The sequence below is a fragment of the Vespa mandarinia genome, chromosome 11 (assembly GCF_050613455.1).
Source record: "Vespa mandarinia isolate Hongniang chromosome 11, ASM5061345v1, whole genome shotgun sequence".
In the NCBI taxonomy this organism is placed as follows: Eukaryota; Metazoa; Arthropoda; class Insecta; order Hymenoptera; family Vespidae; genus Vespa; species Vespa mandarinia.
Window position 1 is genome coordinate 4,151,399 of NC_140820.1, and position 25,311 is coordinate 4,176,709.

Genomic DNA, 25,311 nt, shown 5'->3' on the forward strand with positions numbered 1-25,311 from the left:
ATGATAGATTTGAACATTACCATTAGAAAGATTTACTTTTTCGAACGAACTTCTATTATTACTTTTCAATAAAATTATAATATAGTGCATTCGTAAAATATAGAAACTTTGAGCTGAATGAGAATAAGAAAGATGAGAGAAAAACTTACCTCGCAAAAGATAAGGGGTGCTAGTCGTGACGAGAAACTGCTGATGATGATTCGTGTATCGAGCTCCTGTAATAAAACGTAAAGTTGATAGAACGTGCGCGTAATTATCTTGTAATTAACGAGCCGATAATGATTACTATCGGAATCGAACGATGGATTAGATGGATAAATAGATAGATAGATAGATAGATAGAGATAGATAGAGAGAGAGAGAGAGAGAGAGAGAGAAAGGAAGGGAGAAAGGGAAACTCACGTAACGATCTGCAAGCGACATTGTTCGTTAGAAAGGGGATAGTCAAAGAGACGAGAGGATCGTTACGAGTTTCCATCCACGAAACATTATTCGACAAACATTTTCTTTTTTCTTTTTTTCAGATTTCAATGCTTCGTAAATCATTTCATATTTTAACACTTTTTTTCGATCATGTGCTTGTAATTTTTCGAAATATCTTCAGAAACTAAATAATAATAAATCATCAATTCAATGTGTTTTTTACGTTGACAGAGATGACGCGTCATCACACATTTGTATTTTCTTTATTTGGTCTTCAGGTCATTCTGATCGTTTTTATCGCTAGCTGAGAATCGTTCGAACGACGACAAAATGTCTCCTCTATCCTTTTGATAGTATTGTTCCCAGGGAATTCTCGTCGAAACGATTCTGTAGAATTGATAGTTTTACGAATCTATTACGCGTATATGTAACGGATCGATATCTTTCGTCGAGTTTCTCTCTTTCTCTCTCTCTCTTTCTCTCTTTTCTTTGTCTATTCTTTACTCCTCTTCTTTTACCTCGGTTTTTATAAGGCTGAGCGAGTGTAGTCGGTAACAAAGACTATTCTTCTTTATACTCTTGTTTATACGTTCGAACAATGCGAGAAAAGTTCGATTTACGCGGGACTTTCGGTTTGTTGGAAATCGTAAAACGTAGTTAATGCATACGAAAAGTAGGTTAATAATTCCACTTGACTTTCGACGCTACGTTGCACTCGGCTGTTTCACACGTAGTCGCGAAAACGACTAGGGCCAGTCTTCCTTGAACGGAGCGTAAGAGTAATTGCGTTCGCCTCATTTAACGCGTCGACCTAATGGGCTTTAATGTACCACCCTAATTCTTCTTCATAAATTCCGTTATACAAAAGACTGGGTACCTTTATGTAGTATCTTCTTACGTGACGCTTCTTATAACGAAAAGTTTTAAGAAGTCGTCTCGTCTTTCGATAATTTTCCAATTAAAACCTTTCGAACTCTAATTGGAATTTTTGTAACTAAATAGAGTGCTGTGGTGATTATGTTCCTGGAAGAAATATTCGAAGCGCTTTTAGATAAAATAAACGACGTGAGAATTTGCTGAGATGAAAAGGAAAATTGATTATATTTTATATAGTTTGAAGCTAACGTGGATGCGTTGAAGAAACTTCGTAAAATTGTAGCCTGTCTTACTTTTAAAGTTCGCAGTTGTTCCTTGTAATCATTTTCAGCGAACGTGATGGTTGCCGTGCACGTGATATTAGCTTGTTCCAGCTCCGTTACAAGATCGTTCACTGCCTGTAACGATATTTCACAAATTTTTAAGAATGTCTTAAAAATGTTTCAGTTGTTTATTGATTAAACGTATTTATTAATACGTTCCTTGCCACGTGTAGCATGAATGATACATGTTAAACTTTACATTCAGGCCACGTGTATAGACGTTGACATATTTATTTAATACACTAAAAACATATATTTTATAATAAATATAAATAAATATATTTTCATTCAAATAATGAGGCGTTATACAAAATGTAGTAGTATAGAACAAAACACATAATTAATGATTACACATGTAATGATTGTTAAAACAGGAATATCGATCATTGGTCAAAACATTAAATGGCCTAAATGAAAAGTCGAGCAAAAACGGTTTGGCACGGAACGTGTTAATTAAAATCATAGGATTGTAATTAGACTCGTCATTGATTGCTTACCAAAGAGTACATATCGCCAGTTTGTGAAAGTGCGGTGACTGTATCCCAACCATAATGTTTGATCAAAGCTATCCTTGCAGAATTGTGACTCGAATCCGGAGCAACAGTTCGTAAGAACAATGGAAATTCGGTCGTATCTGAGAGAGCAGGCGCGGTCGAGCCAAAAGATACTTGAATCACGTTCCAGTGACGTACGATCTTTGCCAAGGTTTCAGTTACCTCGGAACATGCTGTACCAAGAAGAAGAGGCATCAGCTTGTTAGTTCTTTTTGAGTAGAGAGCGTGGAAGAATCTGTCCACGGCTACGCCAGGATCGCACTGAAACATGAGATTGGAGTAAATTAGAAGAAAGAAAGTATTAAGTTAACCTAGATTGAATTTATGTTATCTTGTATTATTTGAAATTTACTATTTTCTTTGAAATAAGTTTGTTATTGTGTACATTTCATCATTTCATTATTTATTATATATTAAATGGAATAAGATTTAAATAAATTTGAAATAATATTCTACGTATTTGTTTATCGTGAAAACAGAGAATTTCTAATCTTAAGAGAAAAATATCATACAAGATTGCATTGGATTTACACGCAAGATGAAAATATTTTTGGTGTAGAGTGAAAGATTATTTCAATTATCCTTACAAAAGGAAAAGGATCTGTGATGTCACTTGACTACCGTATAAACGGAAAAGGAGGTTTATACAAATTTGTTAAGTCCAGTAAGATGAGAGAAAATCGAGTAAGTCTTAACGAGTAATTATTCAACGCGAATGGCGCCTTGGCTGAGTTGGAAACTCGAAAAAGCTTAAGGGTCTTCTTCGTGCATCGTGAGTCCTCTCATGACGGGTCGAGAGAAAATAGGAACTTCTTGATTCAACTCCTGTTCGAGTGGTTCCCACTTTACGTTTCGTTACAATTTCATCGGGTTCGTGTCGAGGACTAGCTACTTGAATACGAAATTCGAATGTTAAGTTATTCTGTGTCCAGATAATCTAAATATTAATGAAATAGTTAAGGCAATAAAAAAAAAAAAAAAAAGAAAAAAAAAGAAGAAAAAAGAAAAGAAAGGAATTATTATATTTTACATGGATCCTCGTTAGTTCTTTTTTTGCTCAAAAAATTATATGTTTCCCGATATAGTAGTATAGCAAAGAGAACAGAGATAAATATTAAGAGAGTTTTTATATTCAAAACGAATATATACAAAATTTTTAATGTCACCTTTAAAACGCTTTAATCAGGCCCGTTTTGTTTGCTGATTATACTGTGGCTATAAAATTAACTTTCTTTTCGTTGTATTTTATAAAAAAAAAAAAAAAAAAAACGGAGCTCACTGATTTCTAGTATTTCATTTCGTTCCTGAATGTTCTCGCTGATGTAAAAATGATAGGTTAGTATTTCTTTTATTTTCTGATTCTGATGAGACTCATTTGCTACTCTTTTTCTTTATATTTTTCAGTTTTAATTAGTATCCTATTGGGAAAAAAGCTGAACGTACGAAAGAACCAATACGATATTTGCGCTGTATTCCTCGGCTCGTCAAATCTCATCTCATAATTAAGTTAAAGCTCGATGATGTTTAACTCTATCCATGGCTAAGATCAAAGTGTAGGGGGACTATAGTATCGCGTTCGATACTTCACTACTCGTTAAAATGGAAACAAAGTATTTAAATCTGGCGTTGTACATTGCAATTTCTCACGACAAGGCAGGTATTTCGTTTTAATAGATACCGAAAAATCCATCGTAGAAGTTTCATTAATATATATGGAAATATTTAGTAACAAATTCACCAATCCTTTTCTCTCTTCTGTCGTTGTCCACTTTTGTCGAAAATTCTCATCATTATTTGATATTTTACATGTCTTCATGTCGGTACATAAATATTTATAACGGAGATTCTTTTGTAACAAATCATGTCTATACATTTTTATTTTTTTTTTTTTTTTTTTTTTTTACATTTTATAATTTCGCTTTTTTAAGAACGTTACAAATATTTGTGTATAGATGATTTCTTTTTAATTATTTTAAAATTAGATGATTAAGGTTTTTTTTTCCTCTTTTTTTTTTTTGTTATAAGTATTACGACATTGGAAAAGTATTCAAAGAAAATAATGGTAAGGGTAACGACTTGTAGCTGGAAACCTGTTGCGAAAGGAATTCAATATCGATGGATACTCGATTATACGTCTTTGTCCATATTGAAGAGTTAGATAACGTTTTAATTAGATTTATATTTTTTCAAGAGATCTACGTGTGAATTTATTCTTTGTACAATTAATAATCAAACGATGTATTCTCGAATTTCTCTTTTTCCTCGTATCATGATAAATATAGAAATAACTATCTATATGTTATGAGAATATTTGTTAAATAAATATTTTAATACTAACGATGATATTGAGAATTCGAAAAAGTGAAGCTGAAGAAAAGCTTTTGAACATTATTTGGAATAAGGAGCAACATATTTACGAGATTATAGAGATGCAAGCTCCATGCAGGAAATTGGAAGTTGGAACGTGACGCTTCCCTTAACATTGACAATTATTTTTAAAAGTAACGCAAAAGCAAGAAGTAAACTGTGTCTATTATTTCGATTATAGTCTTTGTTTCTTATTAGAAAGTACGAATTTTAACTACTTAGTAATTTTAACTACTTAGTATTTTCAAAATTTTAATCATGGATTTCAACTTTAAATTAGAGGAAAAACTATCACTTCGTGAGTCTGTAACAGTTTCTAGCCAATTTGTGTCCGGTCGAGTGGATGTTATTACTTGTTAAAAAAAGAAAAGAAAAAAAGCGGGAGCGTGTTGTCGACACTTTTCAAGTAGAACGAAAAGACGTTTAGCAGATTGCGAATCGTTGCCGATAAATTGTTACCAATGCAAGCCGAGAAGACAATGATAAAAGTAAAGAAGTAGAAATTCGTAGAATGGAAGAAAGTTGAAATAGATTTTTAAATCGTCACGGTAAACCTCGGAATAAAACATGTGACAAGACGAGATGTTTGGTAACTATGAAAAATACATTTTTCTGCAGCGTAGATATATCGGATTTTTAAAACGTTTCCTTAAAATATTCATAATGATAATATACTCAAAATCCAAACCATGAAAATTAGATAGAAAAGCTTTCTTTGTTTGACATATCAATGACATTTAAATCATATATTTTATAAATGAAAATTTAAAAATATTATTTATTTCTTTATAAGATACAATATCAAAGATATTACATAACTTATATCTCAGAGTTAGAACTTTTCGAAATTATAATGCATAGAATTGAAGTTAGTGTTGATTGAGTTCACAAAGAATTCATAAGATTTCTTAGATATATCTAGATAGAGAATTCAGAATGTGGAAAAAGGAAAGGACAATGATGCATAGGGGGTTAAAAAGAGAGAACAGGATGAAGGATGTGAAAATGACCAGAGGAAAAATCGCGAAAATTTGAAAAGGATCGATGCGCCGAACCAGCAGGTGTACTGGCCTCATGTTGATCTCTTTTTCCGGAGGTGTTCCTCGTTCACCATTTTGCCCATTTCTTTCATGCTTCTCTCCGATTCTCTCGTAAAATGCTGATGCCATATGAAGCCGCGCTCGTACGTCATGTGGCGAGGTCGCGCGATAAACGCCAGCTGGATAAAACATTTTCTTCTTCGGCCAGTTGCCTCTCGTTTCTTCCAAAAGCCCTTATGTTTGGGGCAGAGAGAGATAATAGAACGGAAAACGCGAAGAGACTGGTATATTTTGTGATAGGATTGTTCGAAGCCCTCCCATATCCGAGATAAAGAACCTCAAGACTTTTTAAAATCTGGTTTGAGGGAATCACTAATGTACCGAAAATCAGGTTAAGTACTCCATGAGAAAGTTCGAATATTAAATTCAGTCGTAAAATCGATTCGGAATTTTTTTTTTTACTTTCAAACTAATCCACAGATAAATTTTTAAATTGTTTAATTGATCTCGAATAATTAAGTCCATCATTCGATCTTCATTCAATCGAAATCGAGTACCAATTCACAATATCTAGATATCTTTGACTTTTTTATTTGGAAAGTTTCGAAAGAATTTGCTCAATTTTTCTTCTTTCTTTCTTTTTTTTTTTTTCTTTTTTTCTTTTTTCACCGTATTATCTTAGACAATAATAAGAACTAGTTATTCATATAAATAGCTATTTGTAAGAGAAACAAAGATAGAAGCGACAGTGGAAAAGTGGTTGGCTGCTAATTCAATCAAATTCCCTCCATTACGTTTCATTATCACAATGGAGTCGATGATCGACATTGAAAGGGAAAGAGGACAAAAGTTGGAGAGAGAGAGAGAGAGAGAGAGAGAGAGAGAGAGAGAGAGAGAGCTAGAGAAAGAAATACAATGTGAAAGTTTGTGTTCTTTCAAAGTTCTCTCAAAAAAGACTTTTTGGATATACTTTCGTATTAATACCATTAAACTTGTTTTCTGAAACTGTCAAATATTTTATAATCGACAATTGTATGGTTTTCACAATTTTTTCACAAACGATATACCAACTTTGTAATATATATTATTGTTAGATATGTGAGTACACTGAAATTTCTATAAGCAATTTGAGAATCGATCTTAGTAGAGCAGCTTGCCTAAGGCTATTGGCCACTCGAAATCTCTTGTTATACGTTGTAAAATCAATAGTGGTACGTTGTAGTATGATACGGACAAGGATTCTTGCAAAGGATATGTATCCAGACTTTTTATTTGAAAAAAAAAAAAAAAAAAATATTATAGATTCTTTGAATCGAATTTGAAAAAGAAAGGAAAGTACAAACGACACGTACGTTTCCCGTCAAAATGCAAATGGGATTACTTTGATAATAAGATCCAAAGATATATTTCGTTTGTTTGTAATGTATTTATTTGGAATGATAACTCAATGAAAGTTTCTCTTATTAACTTGAGAATTTTAGAATTCTATAGGATTGACACAATATACGTTTCTACCATACTTCCCTTTAAAATACTTATATTATTTCTCAATTTATCTTGAAAAATTTCAACTCTTTTGTAAGCTTCGCGCGAATTCTGCATAAATTATTTTTAATATTCGTATCGTATGTCCAATTCTCGTTCGAATATTTCAACTCGTTTTCAATGAAGGTTTCGAAAAAAGAAAAATGATTCTTTACGAATGCTTAAATTTGCATCGAATTTCATTCAATTCAATAACGAGAAAAAAGAAAGATTGATCCAGTCGAACAAACGCTTTTTCTAATTCCTAAAATACGAAGGACAGGTCGTACATTGGAATAGTAAAAGGTATTACGTTCGAAGATAATTGCGAGGGGCAGATGAAACGTAGAAACGGTAGGAAATGGTGAATACATACACAGAGATCGTATGAGAGTATCTAAAGCGTTGTAATCGTACGAAATTGGCTCTGATTTCGAAATTGAAAATAGTCTTGCCAATTTCAAAGAAGTTACCATAATCACGGAAGCTTTTATCGAATTTCTAATTGGTCATTTTCACATTCAAATTGTTGTCACGTTATATTATACCTTTAGACAGATTCTAGACAGTAACTGCAATTTGCAATTTCTCCAGTGAACTTTGTGCATTTAATCAGCGATACAGCTATAAAATACGAAGTCACAACTTGCTCTTATAAGTGAGGAAAAGTTCAACGAAAGTTACCATAGTGTTCCCTTCCGAAATTTCTACCTTTAGTGGAAATTCTAGAGAAAATATTTTCACGCAGTTACGTGACAAATAAATTTTACGCTCTGCTTGTTGCTCTTAAACACTTTCGATTTTTTTCGCTTCTTATAATTAAATATTTCCAAATATTCACGCTTGAGCCTTCTTCGTAACACGATTTAATTCAATTAAAAACAGATAGAAGAGATCGTAGAGAAATTATATTCAAAGACGTAATAAATTTGTATTATTGTGGAGAAAAGTATAAGTATCGTCGTTTCGAATGCTCGACGAGCCCTCAAGATACCAAAAAAAAAAATTTAATTATACGAATCCTATTTCGAGGATCTCGAGTATTTCCAACGTGAAAGAAACGATAGAATTTCTCTCGTATTCGCGATAAGATCAGTTGAGTATAAGTATAGCTAACATAAGTGCACGAATTCGGGGCGGATGAAAGTTCGATTATCCCGTAAATCTGCCCTTCCATATGCCGTTCCGTGAAGAACACGATGTGATCTCCGCTACATGGGGAGGCTTAAGGATTTTAAGGGTTTACGTTAGGTGTAACAAGAGAAAGCAAGAGATAGAAAGAGGAAGAGAAATGGTCTAAAATGAATCGTGTCGACGTAGAAGTGTACGCTAGAACAGTTGGCAATTAATCAAAATTTTATGCTTCCTCTGAGAAATATTACAGGACGAAAGCTGTCCCTTTTAATTTAACCTTTGATTTGAGAATAATCCTTCGAAGATTAAGTAAGTAAAACTTGTACGATTACTGTGATAACATTTAAATGGTTTATATATCATAAAATTCGTCATTCCTTAATTATTATGAGCTTTCGTATAATTATGATCTCATAAGGTTACAAAGGATTAATTACTTTCTGAGCACGTCACGCGTGAATTACGGACGGACATGAACTTGTGGGACTAGCTAATTAAATATTAATACATCAGATGAACTTATGTTGAAGCACCGATATATGTATCCTGAAGTATATCTTACAAGTTTTCCTTTGATACGTGTTATTACATCGTATGTTAGGAATTTTTTAGAGGAAGAAAATATTACACGGAAAAGGAGTAAAAGAAATGTATATACATTAAATAGAGAATAGAATCTAGCGTGGTCGCTTTTGATCTCTCACGTCTTTAAAAGAGAATACGAGCTTCAACGTTATGTAAATATGTGCAAAACATCGAAACGCAACTACAACGACGAAGGGAAAAAGCGTTTTGTATGTCAAGAAAAACCGTGTCATCGATCACGCGCTTTTTCCTCACTTCGTGAGAAAGCTGCTATCGCGAGGTTGAAAAAGGCCGAACTTGAAAAAAGTTCGTACGCTGGATAACGTAACTCATATCCGATTTTCTTCGAGTTACTTTCGTTATTAATTTGTAGATATTTCATGGGAAAAGTAAATAATTTACGTTTTGTCGTTGGGCGAATTGGCAAGGCCAATTACGTGCAATTAATTGTCGAACTAATTTCCGAATTGGTTTGAGTCCTTGACGAAGAAGTGTAAATTAGTTTGGCTTCGTTTTCACCAAGTATGCGCCCACGTGCGAACGCTTTAATTTAATTAAAATATGCAGATGTGTTTGGTGAATACAGGACTCTCATTCGTCGTTAACTTTAAAATCATCTTGTGGACGAGCGAAACATCTGGATCGGATGATCCTCCTCTCTATTCTTTACTGAAGATCAATACTGATAAAAAAAAAAAAAATACATCTATATAAATAGAATATATAATAATATCTACCTATCTTCGTTGTGTCATATCCAGAGGTATGTGTTTATTTTTTTCATCTTTTTTACTTTTCTCCAGCTTAATCAGATAATACCGAACGCAGTGTGTTATCCACGATAACTCACTTTTCGAAATATTAATCAATCTCTATGCTCGTGGGACGAAATTTTTCTTCAGTAATCTCTTCTCTTTTCTCCTCTTTTTTTTAAATCTCCGTTTATTTTATTAACGATGATTTTGTCTCATTTGCAAAATTTTGATCGATATCTCGCAAAAAATTTTCCAATATATCCTATTTTTATTTTTAACAAAAATATATTCCGCATAATGACAATAGAGATATTGATACAATGAGAATTATATATTACTATTAAAAAAGTATATATATATATATATACATACATATAAAGTAATATAAAGGAATATATATGAAAGAATAGGATAAAGAAAGTTGAAGGTGAGAGTATACGTTCGCCGCGAGGCTATCTTTTCTCCGAGTATAGAAAGAAACAACTCGAATTTCAATTTAGTTACTTTTGAAAAGCTTTCTCTACCGCATAAGGATATTGCTTTTATGGACTTTTGTTGGAAGGAGGAATGATTAAATTACAGAATGGCCTTTGGCATGCTTCATTCCATTGATGTAAACAGCTCGCACATACAGAGATACTTCGGACAAACGCATATAAAAGCCACGTGGTGCTTCGATTACTCATTTAATGAGGCTTTGATAAAGGGTCCAGACGGCGCAACTACGTTGAACTAAGGGAATTATCATGGAAACATTAAATTTTTGTCTCCATTCGTTTATTTTCCTTAATGAAGATGAATACGTCCGTAGTTGCAAAATCAGAATTAGAAAATTTCACGGAGAGTTAAATTCGTTAAATCTCCAGAGAGAGAGAGAGAGAGAGAGAGAGAGAGAGAGAGAGAGAGAGAGAGAGAGAGAGAGAGATCTAATTGAGTTTCTCTAAGCATTCAAATTGGCTCTTATTATCAATCTGTGATGTTAAGCGTTGAGCTAGCCGAAGAGATGAGGAAGATTCCTTTGATCACGCGCTTATGTCATGATTTTGATGAAAGCCGATTTCGTACGTGCGCTATTTCATTTGATAATGTCACATATTTATATCATTTATTTATGACTTTTACTTTCATTAATGTATCCAATGTAATAAAAAAAAAAAAAACAAAAAAAGAAAAAGAAATTCTGCAAGTTATAGTCCTTTCCTTTTAATTTGTGCTAAATGTTCCTCTCGAAGGTAAAAATTTTCATAATTCTCGTGCGAGCTTATTACTCGCGAAAAGAAACATTTGCATTCATTAAAAGGAAAAGTGGCAGATTAATTATGTGATAATTAATGTACAACGTGTCGTTTCTTTAAGTGAGAATATCTTATGCAGTCATCATCGTGAAAAGTATTTATTTTTTTATAATTTTTCATTGAAATGAAATTTTTCAAATCTTTTTAAAGTTTTGCACAAATTATGACTATTTCAACTAAATTTTATATATATATATATATATATATATATATATATATAATTTATCTATTACGATTTTCCAATTAAATTGCAAAGTTACACCCGATTTCAATATAAGTACTTTAAAATTATAATATGTTATTATAATGATTGTACTTATAACGCATAAAAGCGTAAACTGAAACGAATGCGTTGTTATAATGTAAAATTATTAATATGACAATAATAATAATGCCTGATAATTATGGCAATAATAGAATCAAAATAAAATCCGAGGATCAAAATTCTCCAACAAGTCAAACATTAAAAAAAAAATGGAAGACGAGCATAATGAGAATTGACTTGCACGTGAATAATGCGAAAAAGCGTAGCTTGATCGAATAGTGAAGGCCATCGGATTGCTTTACAATGTAATAACAATTACAATTCAAAAGACATTTGTTTGTCAGGATGGGGAAAAAAGAAAAAAAAAAATAGCGAGGAAAATAGAATGAATTTTTCACGGACGTTTGACGAACGTTTTCGGGCGAACAATTCGAGAGTGCAACAAGTTCAGATCGGTTGAAAATAAAATTGACGCTCGTACTTTTGTTCTTTGTCAGATTTTGAAAGTATGCGGAATGTCTATCACGTCACAAAATGAAAGTCGATTTTTACCGATTACGTGTTGTTTTTTTGTTGGCGCACCAAAAGTATTTTACGCTTTGAAAGTACCATAATTACGCAAAAATTATTTCTTTGTTTTTTATTACATGGATAAAAGCATTGAACTATAATTAAATAATTAAATAATACAATCGATACGAATCCAATAGATTTAAAAATCTATATCTAAATCTATATAATTCGTTGTTTGAGAATTATCGATTGTAGTCTTTTCGTAGCTGCGTAGGTGGAAGGTTTCGACGATGAGAGACATGATAAATAATGTGGAATAATTAAAGTGACTTCGAGCGAACAACTCGTTAATGGGTAATTGTTTTGAGAGTAAACGCGTACGAAACTACAAACCATGTAACTATAATACCATGAACTATAATAAAATCAAGATCAAATTATTGCTTTGTGCGATGTTCAATATCCTTATACGTTAAGTTATATTTTTAAATAATATTCTTATTATTATTAATAATTTTCATAATAAAAGAAATATCTTTAAATTTTTATCATTTCTAACATATCTACATATATAATATACGTATGTGTGTGTGTGTGTATGTATATATATATATATATATATATATATATATATATATATACGGTGTGAAAGGAAAGGGTGTTGCGGTTTTCGTTTCGTTGAAGCATCTACGAGGAACTCATAGCAATGTCGTGCATCCATTGTATACGAGTGAATGGGCGTGCATCGTATTTGAATCGCTCTGTGCAAGAGCATTGTGCAGATCTATTTCATGATCGGTCAATGTATTGTTACCGAAGAATATATAAAGTACCGTTCCATTGGTAGAAGTAGATAAATTAGAGAATTCAACGTTTATCGGAACGGAAATTATTGTTAGTTCGAACTCATGAATATTCGGATTTTGTCATGAGAAATGTATTGGCTTAAATTTGATCTATTTTGATGAAAGTTCGAATATGATATTTTAAATAAATTAATAAAAAAATAAATTAAAACGTACTCCTACCTTAGTGTCATTATGGATGAGACGCAGATGAAACTTTTGCAGAATGTTCATATCGTTGACATGATCGACGGCCAATCTAGCAGCTTGCAATTCGCAAAGTCCATCAGATCTTGGTGCTTGTCCTTTTGTCATCTCAAAGAGTCCTAAGATCGTAACATTTATTTTCTCGAAGACACTAGTATTCGTCACAGAATCCTCTTCCTTTTTTTTCTTCATTGTCGTTTCTTCGGCATTTATAACACGTTCGATGTTCTCATGAAGAGGATCCTTTTCGATTTCACCTGTTGACGTCGAGATAGGGAATATCGTAGATTCAATAGTCGAAACAATTTCCACTTTCGAAAATACGTCTGTCGTCGTTGATAAAATTTCAGACATTTTAAAGACATTCTCTTTCTCTTCTATCTCTTTCATTGTCGAACTCTCGATTTCCTCCGTTTTATGTTTAAGAGGTACGTCTCTACTTGGACTCTTTGGTAAATCGGGTGGTTCCATTGGTGTTGTTGATTCCGTTGGCTCTTGAACATCAATCTTTGGTGGACCAAAATGACGTCGATCAAATTTCTCAAGTTGCGGCACAACGAGCGGTGGTTTATGTGTCACTTTAACGGGAAACTTTTGCGAACCTTCAAAACCAACGAATGGTGCATCTTCCTCGAGGATTTTACTGACGTTATCGGTAACAAATTTTATAGACGTCCCATTAAGACTCGGATTAGTATCGTTCTCTTTTCTCAAATCACATACGGTTATGTTCTCGCAAAGATTCATGAAAGAATCCGTGTCATTGACTACGAATGGATTTCCCTCTCGAGAAGAGTTTATGATCGTACGACTTTTCTTTCTTCTCTTTCGTTTTCTCGTACTCAGTCCATTTCCTTTCATTAAAAGATCTTTCATGAAAATGTCGTCATTAAGGATAAAGACAGATCGGACCAATTCATCGGTCGAATGTCTAACTTCTGATCGACGTGGAAACTTGAGGATGCGTTCATTTTTCTTTTCAGTTTGAGCCATCCACTGTTCTTGTTGTTCTTCATTGTCTTTGTCTTTAGAATACTCTTTATTCTCGTTCTTTATAAGTTGTTTTGGTTCGTGTTCACGTAGCTTTAATTTCTCGTAATCGCACGGTAAAACACTATGAAGGAAGGTGAGAGCGATAAGAAGGAAGATCAGGAAGTGACGAAAATGAAGGACCTCGGAGGGAGAAAACGACAGGAGGTGACGAGAAAGATGGTGACTCGTACGGCTGCACTTCATAATCAGTCGTCGTCGTGTTTTCGACGACTCGGACTGGCCCCTTGGATTTTCATCGTCTAAAAACAGAAATACACGATGAACGTTAATTTCTCTAAATGTAACCATCTCGCTAAACCGACGAAGCGTTTACGTCAACGTAATTACTTCGATCGCTCGACTAACTAATTACAACTTTGTATTGCAATTTTGTTAAACTCATCAGAGGTAACTTCTTTTTTTAAATTATTAAAGATTATTTAATTTGTTGTTTGATTAATCTTTATTCATTTTATGCGAATACTTGACAACATGATTCGTGTTCTCCATCACGAGATCACGTCGTCATTAGTTTTATAATATAATCATTTTATTTCAAAAATCAAAAATTTATAAATCTAATTTTATTTCATTCATTTCTCTATATTTATAGAAGATATATTTATATTAAAAAGAAAAGGTGAATTATCTTTTTGTATTTCTTTTTTTTTTTTTTTTTTTTATAATTGCTCTCTAACTTACGTATAGTAATATATTATCAGTGACCTGATTTACACCGATCAGATAATCGATAAATGTCAAGAATCGAGAACAAAAAAAAAACACAAACATGAAATGCGAAAATTTTAATAATGAAAATTCGATTGTTTTTTCTTAACGTAAGTAAATCGAGCGATCACTTTTGGCTCATATTTATTACCGTCATATTACTCGAATAAATTTGCTTGCAAAAAAGTTTTATTAAAATGATTTTTTTGATTATTTCCTTGCTTTTTGCATTAACGTTTGAATATTAATACGTGCAATTTAAAGTAACAAAATATTTAATTAATATTTACAAATATTAAAGCAACGAAATATAAAAAAAAAGAACGGCTTTTGGTTACTATTAAAGATGAGAGTTATTTATCGGTAAAAGTTTAAGTTAAGAAGATGTAAACTTTCTTAAGAATAAGATCTCGATTGCTCTTTCATTTTGATACTGGATTTTATAACGTAGTTAATTTAAATTTATTTGAAAAAAAGCTATAGTTGCGTCGACCAATGAATTTAATATACGTAAATAATTATCGTTGCTTAATAATACAAAATTTTTAACAACGTAAAACTAAAGTTCATGTCTCTTTACGAGTATATTATAACAGTTTCTAATAATTACATCTAGATGTAATATTTTAAGGAAAGAAAATTGAAATTCAAAAATAAAGTTAATATCGATGAGAATATATTTTGATAGATGAGAAAACAATCGTGAGAAGAAATTTATATATTTGTGCGATAATACTGGAACGTAATATTAGTTGGCCTATTTTAGGTAGGCAATATTACATTTGTAGAGAGAGAGAGAGAGAGAGAGAGAGAGAGAGAGAGAGAGAAAATGAGAGACAAATAGAGAGACAGAGAGAGAGAGAGGGAGAATGATAGAATGAGAGACAGACAGAGAGACAGAGAGAAGGAGAAAGAGAGAGAGAAAGAGAGAGAGAAAGAGAGAGAGAGAGAGAGAGAGAGAGAGAGAAAGAGGGAGAAAGATAGAACGAGAGGGAAAAGAGGCAAAGAATACTATCGATTTCGAGAAGGGAACTGTTCCAGCATCCTCGATCCACTTCTCAATGACGAACTTCTTGCTATAGAGACTTTTGAAAGAGCTCGTAACATGACACACTAGTTGCGGGATTTGGACAATACCTTTGATCCGCATTCTGTCGATTCGAGAGGTAGACATACAGATCCGTATTCACGCCTCCTATAATGCACAGGTATATGCTACACCAAAGGACATTGTCTGTTACTGGCCAATCGTTTACAGTCCACCGTACATTAATGTTCGAGCAAATGAAATACTATTATCAAATTATCAAATTATTGTGTTTAATGCTAAATCCAAATACTCCTTATTTATATCAAATTGAACGAAATTAATTTTATAATTACAATTTATTCAATAAGAGAGATCGAACATCTGTCGTACATCTTCTTATTCTACAAAAGTTATATTTTTAATCGATCGGGGTAATTTTGATGCTTGCCATAGTTTTATTTCAATGTCCTTGAAACTAAGAGAGAACGGACTAGAACGTGACACTTTCGATAAGCACTTGGTTGACAGAGAAGTGGAAGGTTCCAAGTCTCATATTAGGACAGACCTCTCGACCATTTGACCTACCGCACCATATAAACTGTTATCATATATGCTATGTGTATCCCAAGAGAGTTAGAGAGAGGGAGAAGAAGAAAATGAGAACTCAGAAAGAGAAAGAGAAGAAAAAGGAAAAATTGATGAGAGGACTCTTTAACAAATTGACTGTCTTCGGATCTATACTTAGAACATAAGAAAATATTTATACGAAAAGATTATGATTCTTTTCAAACGATAATCCTGTCATTGCTTTCTTATCGGGGATATGTATTAAAAAAGTGTTCAGACAATTTCAATAAATTCTATTGTTCGATATTCTCCTGAAGTTGGGATAAAAGTATAATCTACATATAGTTTTATGAATGTATTGAAAAAATATTTTAGACAATTTATAAAGACAAGGCAGCGAGGGACCGACATTTACTAGGGATTTGAACGGACGTTTCGTGGCATAATCGGAACCGATGGTACGTGGCTTATGAATATGTTAATATTCTCTGAATATTTATGCGTATAGGCTTTTCGATTTAAATATGATATACAATATACATGTATCAACGTTATAATATTTTATGCCGAATGTATATTTACATTGAGTGTTTTATAGATCATATATATATATATATATATATATATATATATATATATATATAAGTATTTTATAATGTTTAGTAGAAGATCTTTAAGTATTAAATGCTTTAAAGCACGAATTGTTTTTAACGGATAAGAAATATCTGAAACAAAAAGTATTTTCAAGTATTTGGAAGGTATTGGGAAGGTAGCCAAAATCGTAAGTAGTTGGTTACGAGGTGTGATTGTATTTGCAGATTAACATCATTTCATTCCCGACGCTCGCCAATGAAAATACGCTGGATTTTCTTTCTGATGATTGCTCTTATGTGTCTCGAAAGGGAGAAAATATACCAGAAAGGAGAGAGAATAAAAAAAGAAAAGGAGAATGGATCGCGAGACAGTTAGAAAAGGAGAATGGTAGAATGGAATAAAAGAGGAAAAAAAAAGTGAAAAAGAAGGCGCGGAGAATTTTTTATTATCTGACAAAGAAAAACATCTCAGTTAGCTTATATAAAATCTTCTTAATTTTTAATGAATTTAATTAATGCGAGGACTACATTTTTTAATATTACACGTCATTAAATAAACTTTCTTTCTCTCTCTTTTTTTTTTTTTTTTTCGATAGACATTTTTGTCTTATTAAACGGACGATAATTTAGCTGTACAGGTGTCACATACTATCAAATAGTTATGAAATTATGTGGCAGAAGATCGTTTAGTGTTAGAGTATTCGTGCGGTTTAAAGCAATTAATTATGGATATGTAGAAACTTGTTCAACGTGAAACGTGTGGAACGGACACGCTACCCTTAATACGTGATTTAATATTTCACAACGTGACAGGCTTTATGCGATCATCGCCAATTTATGTATAGATATTTTTCTCAATCATTGTAATATATATGTATATAATATTAACAATACATAGATATTTTTCTTAATCATTATAATACATATAATAAAAAAAAAAAATAAGTTGTCGATTGAATTCGAAAATAATAGAGGGAAAATTATTATTTTCCCTCTGTTATATGTTAACTTTCGTTTCGACTTTTAAAATTTACATTATGCTATATCACGTCATAAAAGGATCAGAAACGTAATATAAAACTCCTATCCATCCATTCTTTTTATTTAGCAATGTATTGGGACACACCAATCATCCGTACAGTTCGTGCAACAAATATTAACGATCTCTATGAAACAAGAAGCCTCTGTAAAATTAATTTGCTATTTTCTAGAAACGTTATCAATGGTATTTTATGGATTGGAAGATCGTGAGAGAAAATAATGAAATATTTCGAATGAGTTTTATTTTATCACGTCACATATGACCATGCAGACGTGGACAATGAAAATAAGTCACTTATATATATATATATATATATATATATATATATATATATATATATAATTAGTGAATCTTCGTGTGAGTAAATTCCGTTGAAATAATTGTTATCAAAATAATTAAAATTTTAAGCTTTATTAAAAAATGCACGAACAAATTTTCAAAGGTGTCCTCGCTCAAGAATTCTATGGATTCTTTTTTCCCGTGAATTTTTATCTTAAGAAAAAATCTTATGGGATTATCCGATGAGTTTATATACCACAATTGAATTCCCGTGAATATCGTCGTTGTCGTCTTATGCAAAAGATGTTTGTAATAATGCACTTTTCGATATTTTACAGCAATTGCGATGAAATCGAAAGCTTTCATCAATTTTCATTCTATTTGTATGTGATAATAATAAATGTATAAAATATGAATCATTTTTCTGAAAATGTTTTACACGCTTTATACGAGAATACTAAATTAATTTACATAGTGATATGTTAAATTAATATATGCTTGGGGAAGACATATCTCGCCATTGTATTTCTTTTTTTAAGAAGCCTCGCTGAAAATTCTTTTGTTGAACTCGTCGGAAATTCGATCATAAAGTTTTCCAACCGTGGAGTTCTCTCCTCGATGTATTTTAAATTGTTTTTAGATTTGTCAGAGACCTTTGGGAAAACTCGTCGCTAGTATAACGAGCCTTTTTATATATATATATATATATATCTATATTTTTAAATTAATTACTTTATTACTTTGAGAAACGAAAATATCGCGAGTATGAAATTAATTTGTTTAAAAATTGGCATAAGAATGTCTTTTAATCTAAATTTATAATTATAAATTTATTTTTACATTTTATAATTTTCAACAAATTGAAAGTAAATAAATCAACGTACCGTATTCTCCTTATATATATATTATATTTCCGCTTCATTTTCAGCATTTCTATCGTTGAAACAATTTCAATCGGATATTTCACACGAATATATAGGACGTGTCCAAAATTTTAATTTTCTACGTATTTACGCACGAAATTAAGCTTTAGAATTATTTTCAAGCTTGTCATGTCCAATCGAACGAATGTCACACACTATTTCACATACGATTTTCATCTGATCTCGTACCTTTTGTTAGAAATAAAACAACGACGAGATTAATGTTCACTTAAATCGTTTAAAAACTATTTATATAAGTGAAAGATATTTAAACATCGCGTTTTTCCAAAACTCAAACAATCGTACGAAAAGTTTATCGTATATTATTTGAATTTTTCGTTTGATTTTTTAACAATTTCTTTTATCGAGTATGATTATTCGAAAAAAAAAAAAGAAATTGCTGAAAAAAGCGACGTTCATTATACGAAAACAACCGCGTCGCGTGCTGGCGGTCCGCACACTGTCGTTCGGTCAAACTCGACGAGAGCTCTCTCTCTGCCACCAGAGAGAGTTTTCACGACAGAACCTTCTTAGCAATGCGCAGACGCCTCCCTCTTTTCCTCGGATTTCCTAGACTTTTCCTTATTTTTTAAATAATAACAGAAAGAGCATTCAAAAAATATTTCTCTTATTTCGATTACATCTTTCTAACTTTCAAACATCTCTTTTATTTTTTTTTTTAAATCTTACAGATCAGCTGAATGGACTAGAGAGCTCATAAATATGGAAACTTCCATTAACGATCAAGACGATGTTCCGAATAATCGTTTAAAATGATCATTTTTTTTTTTATAGGATTTCAAATAGGATATATTGATGTTTCGATCAAGAAATAATATTAACTTTTAAGTAATATCCACTTTTAATTAGTTCATTTATTGTTTCAAGTAATAACAAACTTTATTGCTACTTAAAAAAAAAAAAAAAAAAAAAAAATAGAAAAAAAAACAAAGACAGTGTCGAAAGTTATTTCATTAGGATTGCAACGGTGTATCATTTAATGAGTCAAACTAACTTAAGTAGTAGAGTTTAATCTTTTTAGTTTGAAATCTATTTGTTGATAATTTTTTACCAGGTTTCCCTTTTAATAATCTACAAGTTTCTTCGTCGGAGATTTCACCGGCCAGCTGGCGTCCGACATTAATTTCTTTCAACACGATGAATATCGATTTTCGCGAAAAGAGTACGATTGAATTATGAGAGAGACTGTCATTTCAATCGTTCTTTTAATTATAAAGATGTTTGTTAAATAATCGATTTATCTTTTAAGACTGTCCATCATCTTATCATCGAAACGTGCATGACATCGGTATTAATTATCCAAACATCTTTCCTTTGAATTCTAACGAATGAATATCGAAGTATAATTTTTTTTAAACGACAAAAATAAAAAAATTCACAATTTCGGTAATATTATAATTATTTAAATGATATAAAATCTACATGAAGTATAATAAATTAATAATTAAACAATAATACATTATCTCGCGAATATGGATTTTAGATTAGAGTTACTGTTATCGCAGCTTCAGATGCAGCAACCTCCATATGATGAGATCTGGGTCGATAGTATAATACTTGCAATATATCGAAATCTTACGGGATGCAAATACTACCGAGCGAATGGCTGCATATTTCAATACTTTTCCAAAATCATATATCTCTATTTTTAACTTAACATGAAAGTACTTTTATTTTACATTATTAATTTTACTTTGATAGGTAATGGCATTAGATATAGTAGTATTCTTAAATTATTTCATAGGGAATCCTACTGGATGATTCTAATTATAATATATTTAAAATAAACAATATAATAATCAGACTTATATACCGATCTAATTGCCACATAATGAAGAATAATTTTTTTTTTCCTTCATTTCTCTTTAGTTCATATTTTGTTAATATCTATTGAATTCATATATGTTAGCTGCAAAAGATGATGAATAGCCTTAATCGTAATCCACGATCGAACGGTTTATAAAAAGAATTGGAACGTCCATGAAGGAAAGTTTTTCTCAAATAGCCGATAGATAAAAAAATATGGATATAAAAATTTATTCAACATTTTTCCAACGATTATAAATGATAGCTAAGCTGAAGTTCTTGTTTATCGTATTTTTTTTTGGATCCTCCATCTGGTCTATACTTACAAAGAATAGATTACGCCGTTGTTCGATAAAAATCACCATCGTATCGTCGATGCGGTTTTGGGATTAACGTCAATAAAAATGTTTCGCATATTTACGATAAAAATACCTCGCATATTTACGATAAAAATTCCTTTTGAGATTTTCTACGGCAATCATATCTAATTAAATCGACGAACGAAATGCCTTTCTTTGATTTCTTATCTCTTTATAATGTAGATTTCTATTCTTTACATTCGTAAAAAATTATCCCTTGTTTGTAATCTTTGGACACAGAAATTGTGTTTCGTACTTACAAAGTCAAAGCAGGACTTAATCGGTTGATTCACAGAGATATTTCGGCTTCAGACTTGACAAGAATTTGCTAATTGGAGAAGTTAATGAAAGCATAAAAAAGTATACCGTAAAGGGAAAAGCTAATTCGTTCGTTCATTTCGATGTTTTCATCTTTCATCATATTTATTTCTCATTCACATTTAAACTCATTGTGAAGTTTCGCATTTTTAAGAATAAAAATTATGATTCTCGGTGTAAGATAAAATATCAATTATCAAACGATTTGTCCGGCGAGCGCTAACAATAGATTGAATGATAAATTTCCAATAACAATCTTAAAAAAGTTCGACAACATTTAGGAAATAAGCTTATTGGACGTTGTAGGTAATATCGAGTTTTGATGGAAGGAAAGTCTAATTTTCGAAGGACTCTCTCGTCAGCAACGTCGAAGGATATAATTTCGTTAAGCACAACAAACGTATCAATCGATCGTCGTCCTTAGACGAAATCGAATTTTCGATGGAATCCTTTCCTAGAAGAATCTTTTGTCTTTTAGTAATTTGAATGAAAAAAAAAAAAAAGAAAAAAGGAAAAGCAAAAAGAAGAGAAAAATATATTCAATTAGACAAAAGTATTCACTCACTTAAATTTGTTGATAAGCGAAAAAGAAAATGCAAGAATAAAATTACTGCCGAACCGATTGAGTTTATTTCACATTACGTTTTCCATTCCTCGTCGCTTTAATGGGATTTTCGACCGAATCATAAATCAATTTCGTTTTTACGATTTTACGACGAAACGGAAAGAAAGAGAGAAAAATGGAAAGAGAGAGAGAGAGAGAGAGAGAGAGAGAGAGAGAGAGAGAGAGAGAGAGAGAGAGAGAGAAAGAGAAAGAGAAAGAGATTATGAGAAGAGAATAAGAAGTATAAATCGAATAAAGAAAACGTTGAGGATCGATTTATATCTTTACGTTAGTCATTTGACTGTGTATCCATCCGGTCGACATTATTCGGTCCTGATCGAGTTAACATCCTCGTTTCGCGGCTAACGTAAACCGATTACTTGGACCATCCATAGACCACCGACGGGACAACGGCGACAACGAGAAAGAGAATGAGAGAGGAGGTGGTAGGATGCGACAACAGGAGGGTGGTCTTTGTGCGGTGACAGCGATGAACTCTAGGAGTTGGGCTTACCGAACATGTCTGTTGTTGTACGATCGTTGAAGACAAGGTAACGGGTTTCGCGTCCCCATAACTTTAAGGAACTTGTTAATTATATTATTGAGCGACTAACTTTTCTTCAAATTTGTTCTTCATGCTTCATGTATCTTACGAATCATTTAACGTTAGTTCAAATAAGTATGGCATGATATCGATCGAAATAAAATTATCTATATTTTGAAATGATTACATGAATATGATAGTATTTTATTTTTCTTCAGAATTAAATGATATTGTTTTAATTGTTTTTTGTTTTAAGAAATTCTGATTTTTTATATAATTGATTGTTTCATGCTTGAACGATATAATTGAAATGAAAAAATGGTAAGTTAATAGTTTCAAAGATGTATTGATTAAGTTTAGAATAGATTAAACAAATTCATAGCTCAAAGTAAAATTATTTGTTAGATTAATTTAAATTCACAAATATGTGCTTTGAAGTTAGCATTGCCTAATTCCCAGTTGCACATTATAGTCCGAAGATTTGGAATCCTTCGCGGGAAATCCATCTACGTAATAGTTCCCATTAAAATCATGAGAAATAGAATCAATGAGTTAAATTTCTTCATTCGCTTTTAGAACTTGAATCTTTATCGATCTCTTATCGTCTTTCGTACTAAGTGTAATAAGACGATGAAATACCTTAATTGCACGACCGTTTCGAATCGTATCGCGTATTTTGAGATCGTGTCAGATTCGAAATCTTCAGTAGTAAATGAGAAAAGTTGACTAGGAATAAGATACCTATATATATATATATATATATATATATATATATATATATATATATATATATATATGTATATAATATATATTCTCGAGTAGAGATTTAAGTGCAAATATATTCTCATTGGTTAACCAGAAATAAGAAATTTGGTAGATTTAAAATATCACCGATTAAAATGTTCGTAAGAATTAGAGCGTTAACTTACAACGTTTGTAGATTAATTCTCTAATGCATGGGTACATATTTGTTTGTAGTTCATTCTTAGGAGTATTACCGAGAATAGAGAAAAAAAAAAAAGAAACGAAAAGGGAAGGAAAGGTTAACTGATTAATCTAGCAGTGAGTGGAAAGGTTGTGTGATAGTTAACTCTTGCAATATAAATCATTGCGATTTATGCCTGGTCTAGATCCTAACGATTTATGTTCGCAAGGGTCTTACTTGATCCTTAGCCAAAGAGAAAAACGTAGTTCGCACTGTAATCTTCGTGGCTTTGTTTTTTACTTAAAGGTAAAATATATTTTCAAACTTTCTAACTTTCTTCGCGATTTCAACTTATACAGTTATTTTACACTTAGAATTTCAATATCTTTAATCGGTTCGACGATAGTTCAAGAAGTATTTCGAGGAGCCTTAAAAAAGAAAACAAGAATGGAAAGAGCATCGATTATGTTAAATCTTGGAAAAGATTTACGAGTATAAAGTTATCTTGTCGTTTACTACCAATATCCATTTTGTAAATCTTTACGGTGATGGCTAGTAAAAGAGGCTGCTAAAATATTATTTCTTGGATGAAACATCGTTACGTCAGAGATGGAGGACGAAAACGAAATGTCCGGAGCTCGATTAGTTCTCTTCCGTCCCTTCTTAACCCTCTAACCTTTTTTTTTCTTTTTTCTTTTTCTTTCTGTCTAACGCTCGCGCGTTCGTCCAGTGAAAATTTGATTTCCCAGTCCGAGGGCAATTCCATCCTACAAACTTATTTGTGGTATTGGGTTGGACATAACGAAATAGATCACATGAAGTATTTCGAAGGGCTCAGGTGTTTCTTTCGTGAAACGTCCAACGATTTGTTCCGAATTTAATAAGGATACCTCTTGTAACGCGTCTTGTAACTAAAAGCCAAAAGAGGAACAAAGAGAAAGAGAGAGAGACAGAGAGAGAGAGAGAGAACTCAATAAATCAAATTAATTTATCTCTTATGCTTGCATTTCTTTTTATAAGAATAATACACCTGATATAATTAATACCCAAAAATACGATATAATTTAAAACTACATTATGTTCAATAAAATAAACTTTCTCTTATACAATATATGTCATGCTCATCATTGATGAACAATGTTTGTACTTTCCGTTTCATTTTTTTTTTTTAATATCTCGTATACGTAATTTTCGATAGTTTGTCAACGATCGATCGTCTTTTGATCTCCGGATAAAAATACGATTTTTTTGTTGAGACGATGTAACGCCATATTAAAGTCGCGTCAGACAATTTTCCATTGCTTGGAAAAGCAGAGACTATTGCGAGAGAACCAATATCCTGAACACCCTTTCACTCACGAGCTTGTATCCACACACATATTTACACTTACACATGGACACCCTTTTTTCCGGTATCTAAGCTTTGTTCATTCTCCTCCAATAACTACCAATGAAATTTACGCAAGAGATTTTTCTATCTCCAATGAGAAAAGTACTCGTTTATTTAAAATCATGTATTAAAGGTCGCACGATAACGAATCCAGAGAAACTAATGTTATGAGTAATTGAAACAGTTTCGGTGCTTAATGTGTGGCTGGCACGTACATATGTACAAAGAGAATTCGAGAGATGCAAGTTATCCGCGAAACTACAGTTACGTTCTAAACAAGCAGTTATCTATGAACAAAGCTAACCGAACGTGATGGTTCGTAAGCGGCAAAATTTGAACGCAATAAAATTCAATCATTCATGGAATGTATTAATTTATGTTAGAGTTTGAAACAGGTTTTCTCTTGGCACAAACCATACAATCTCATCTCGATCTCTCATTTC

General features: G+C 31.9%; 1 protein-coding gene across 3 annotated transcripts in view; it reads right to left on the reverse strand.

Moving 5' to 3' along the window:
* GABA-B-R3 (gamma-aminobutyric acid type B receptor subunit 3) overlaps window positions 1–19,346 on the reverse strand; it is a 42,072-nt gene extending 22,726 nt beyond the window's left edge. For all 3 annotated transcript variants that reach the window (XM_085660283.1, XM_085660284.1, XM_035865253.2), the window contains exons 1-5: window positions 18,863–19,346; window positions 12,683–13,998; window positions 2,120–2,437; window positions 1,593–1,697; window positions 150–215 (exon numbers count right to left, since the gene is read on the reverse strand). In XM_085660283.1, coding sequence (XP_085516409.1) covers window positions 150–215; window positions 1,593–1,697; window positions 2,120–2,437; window positions 12,683–13,942 — 1,749 coding nt within the window. In that variant the 5' untranslated portion in view covers window positions 13,943–13,998; window positions 18,863–19,346. The remainder of the gene's footprint in view (window positions 1–149; window positions 216–1,592; window positions 1,698–2,119; window positions 2,438–12,682; window positions 13,999–18,862) is intronic.
* Between the last annotated feature and the right edge of the window lie 5,965 nt (window positions 19,347–25,311).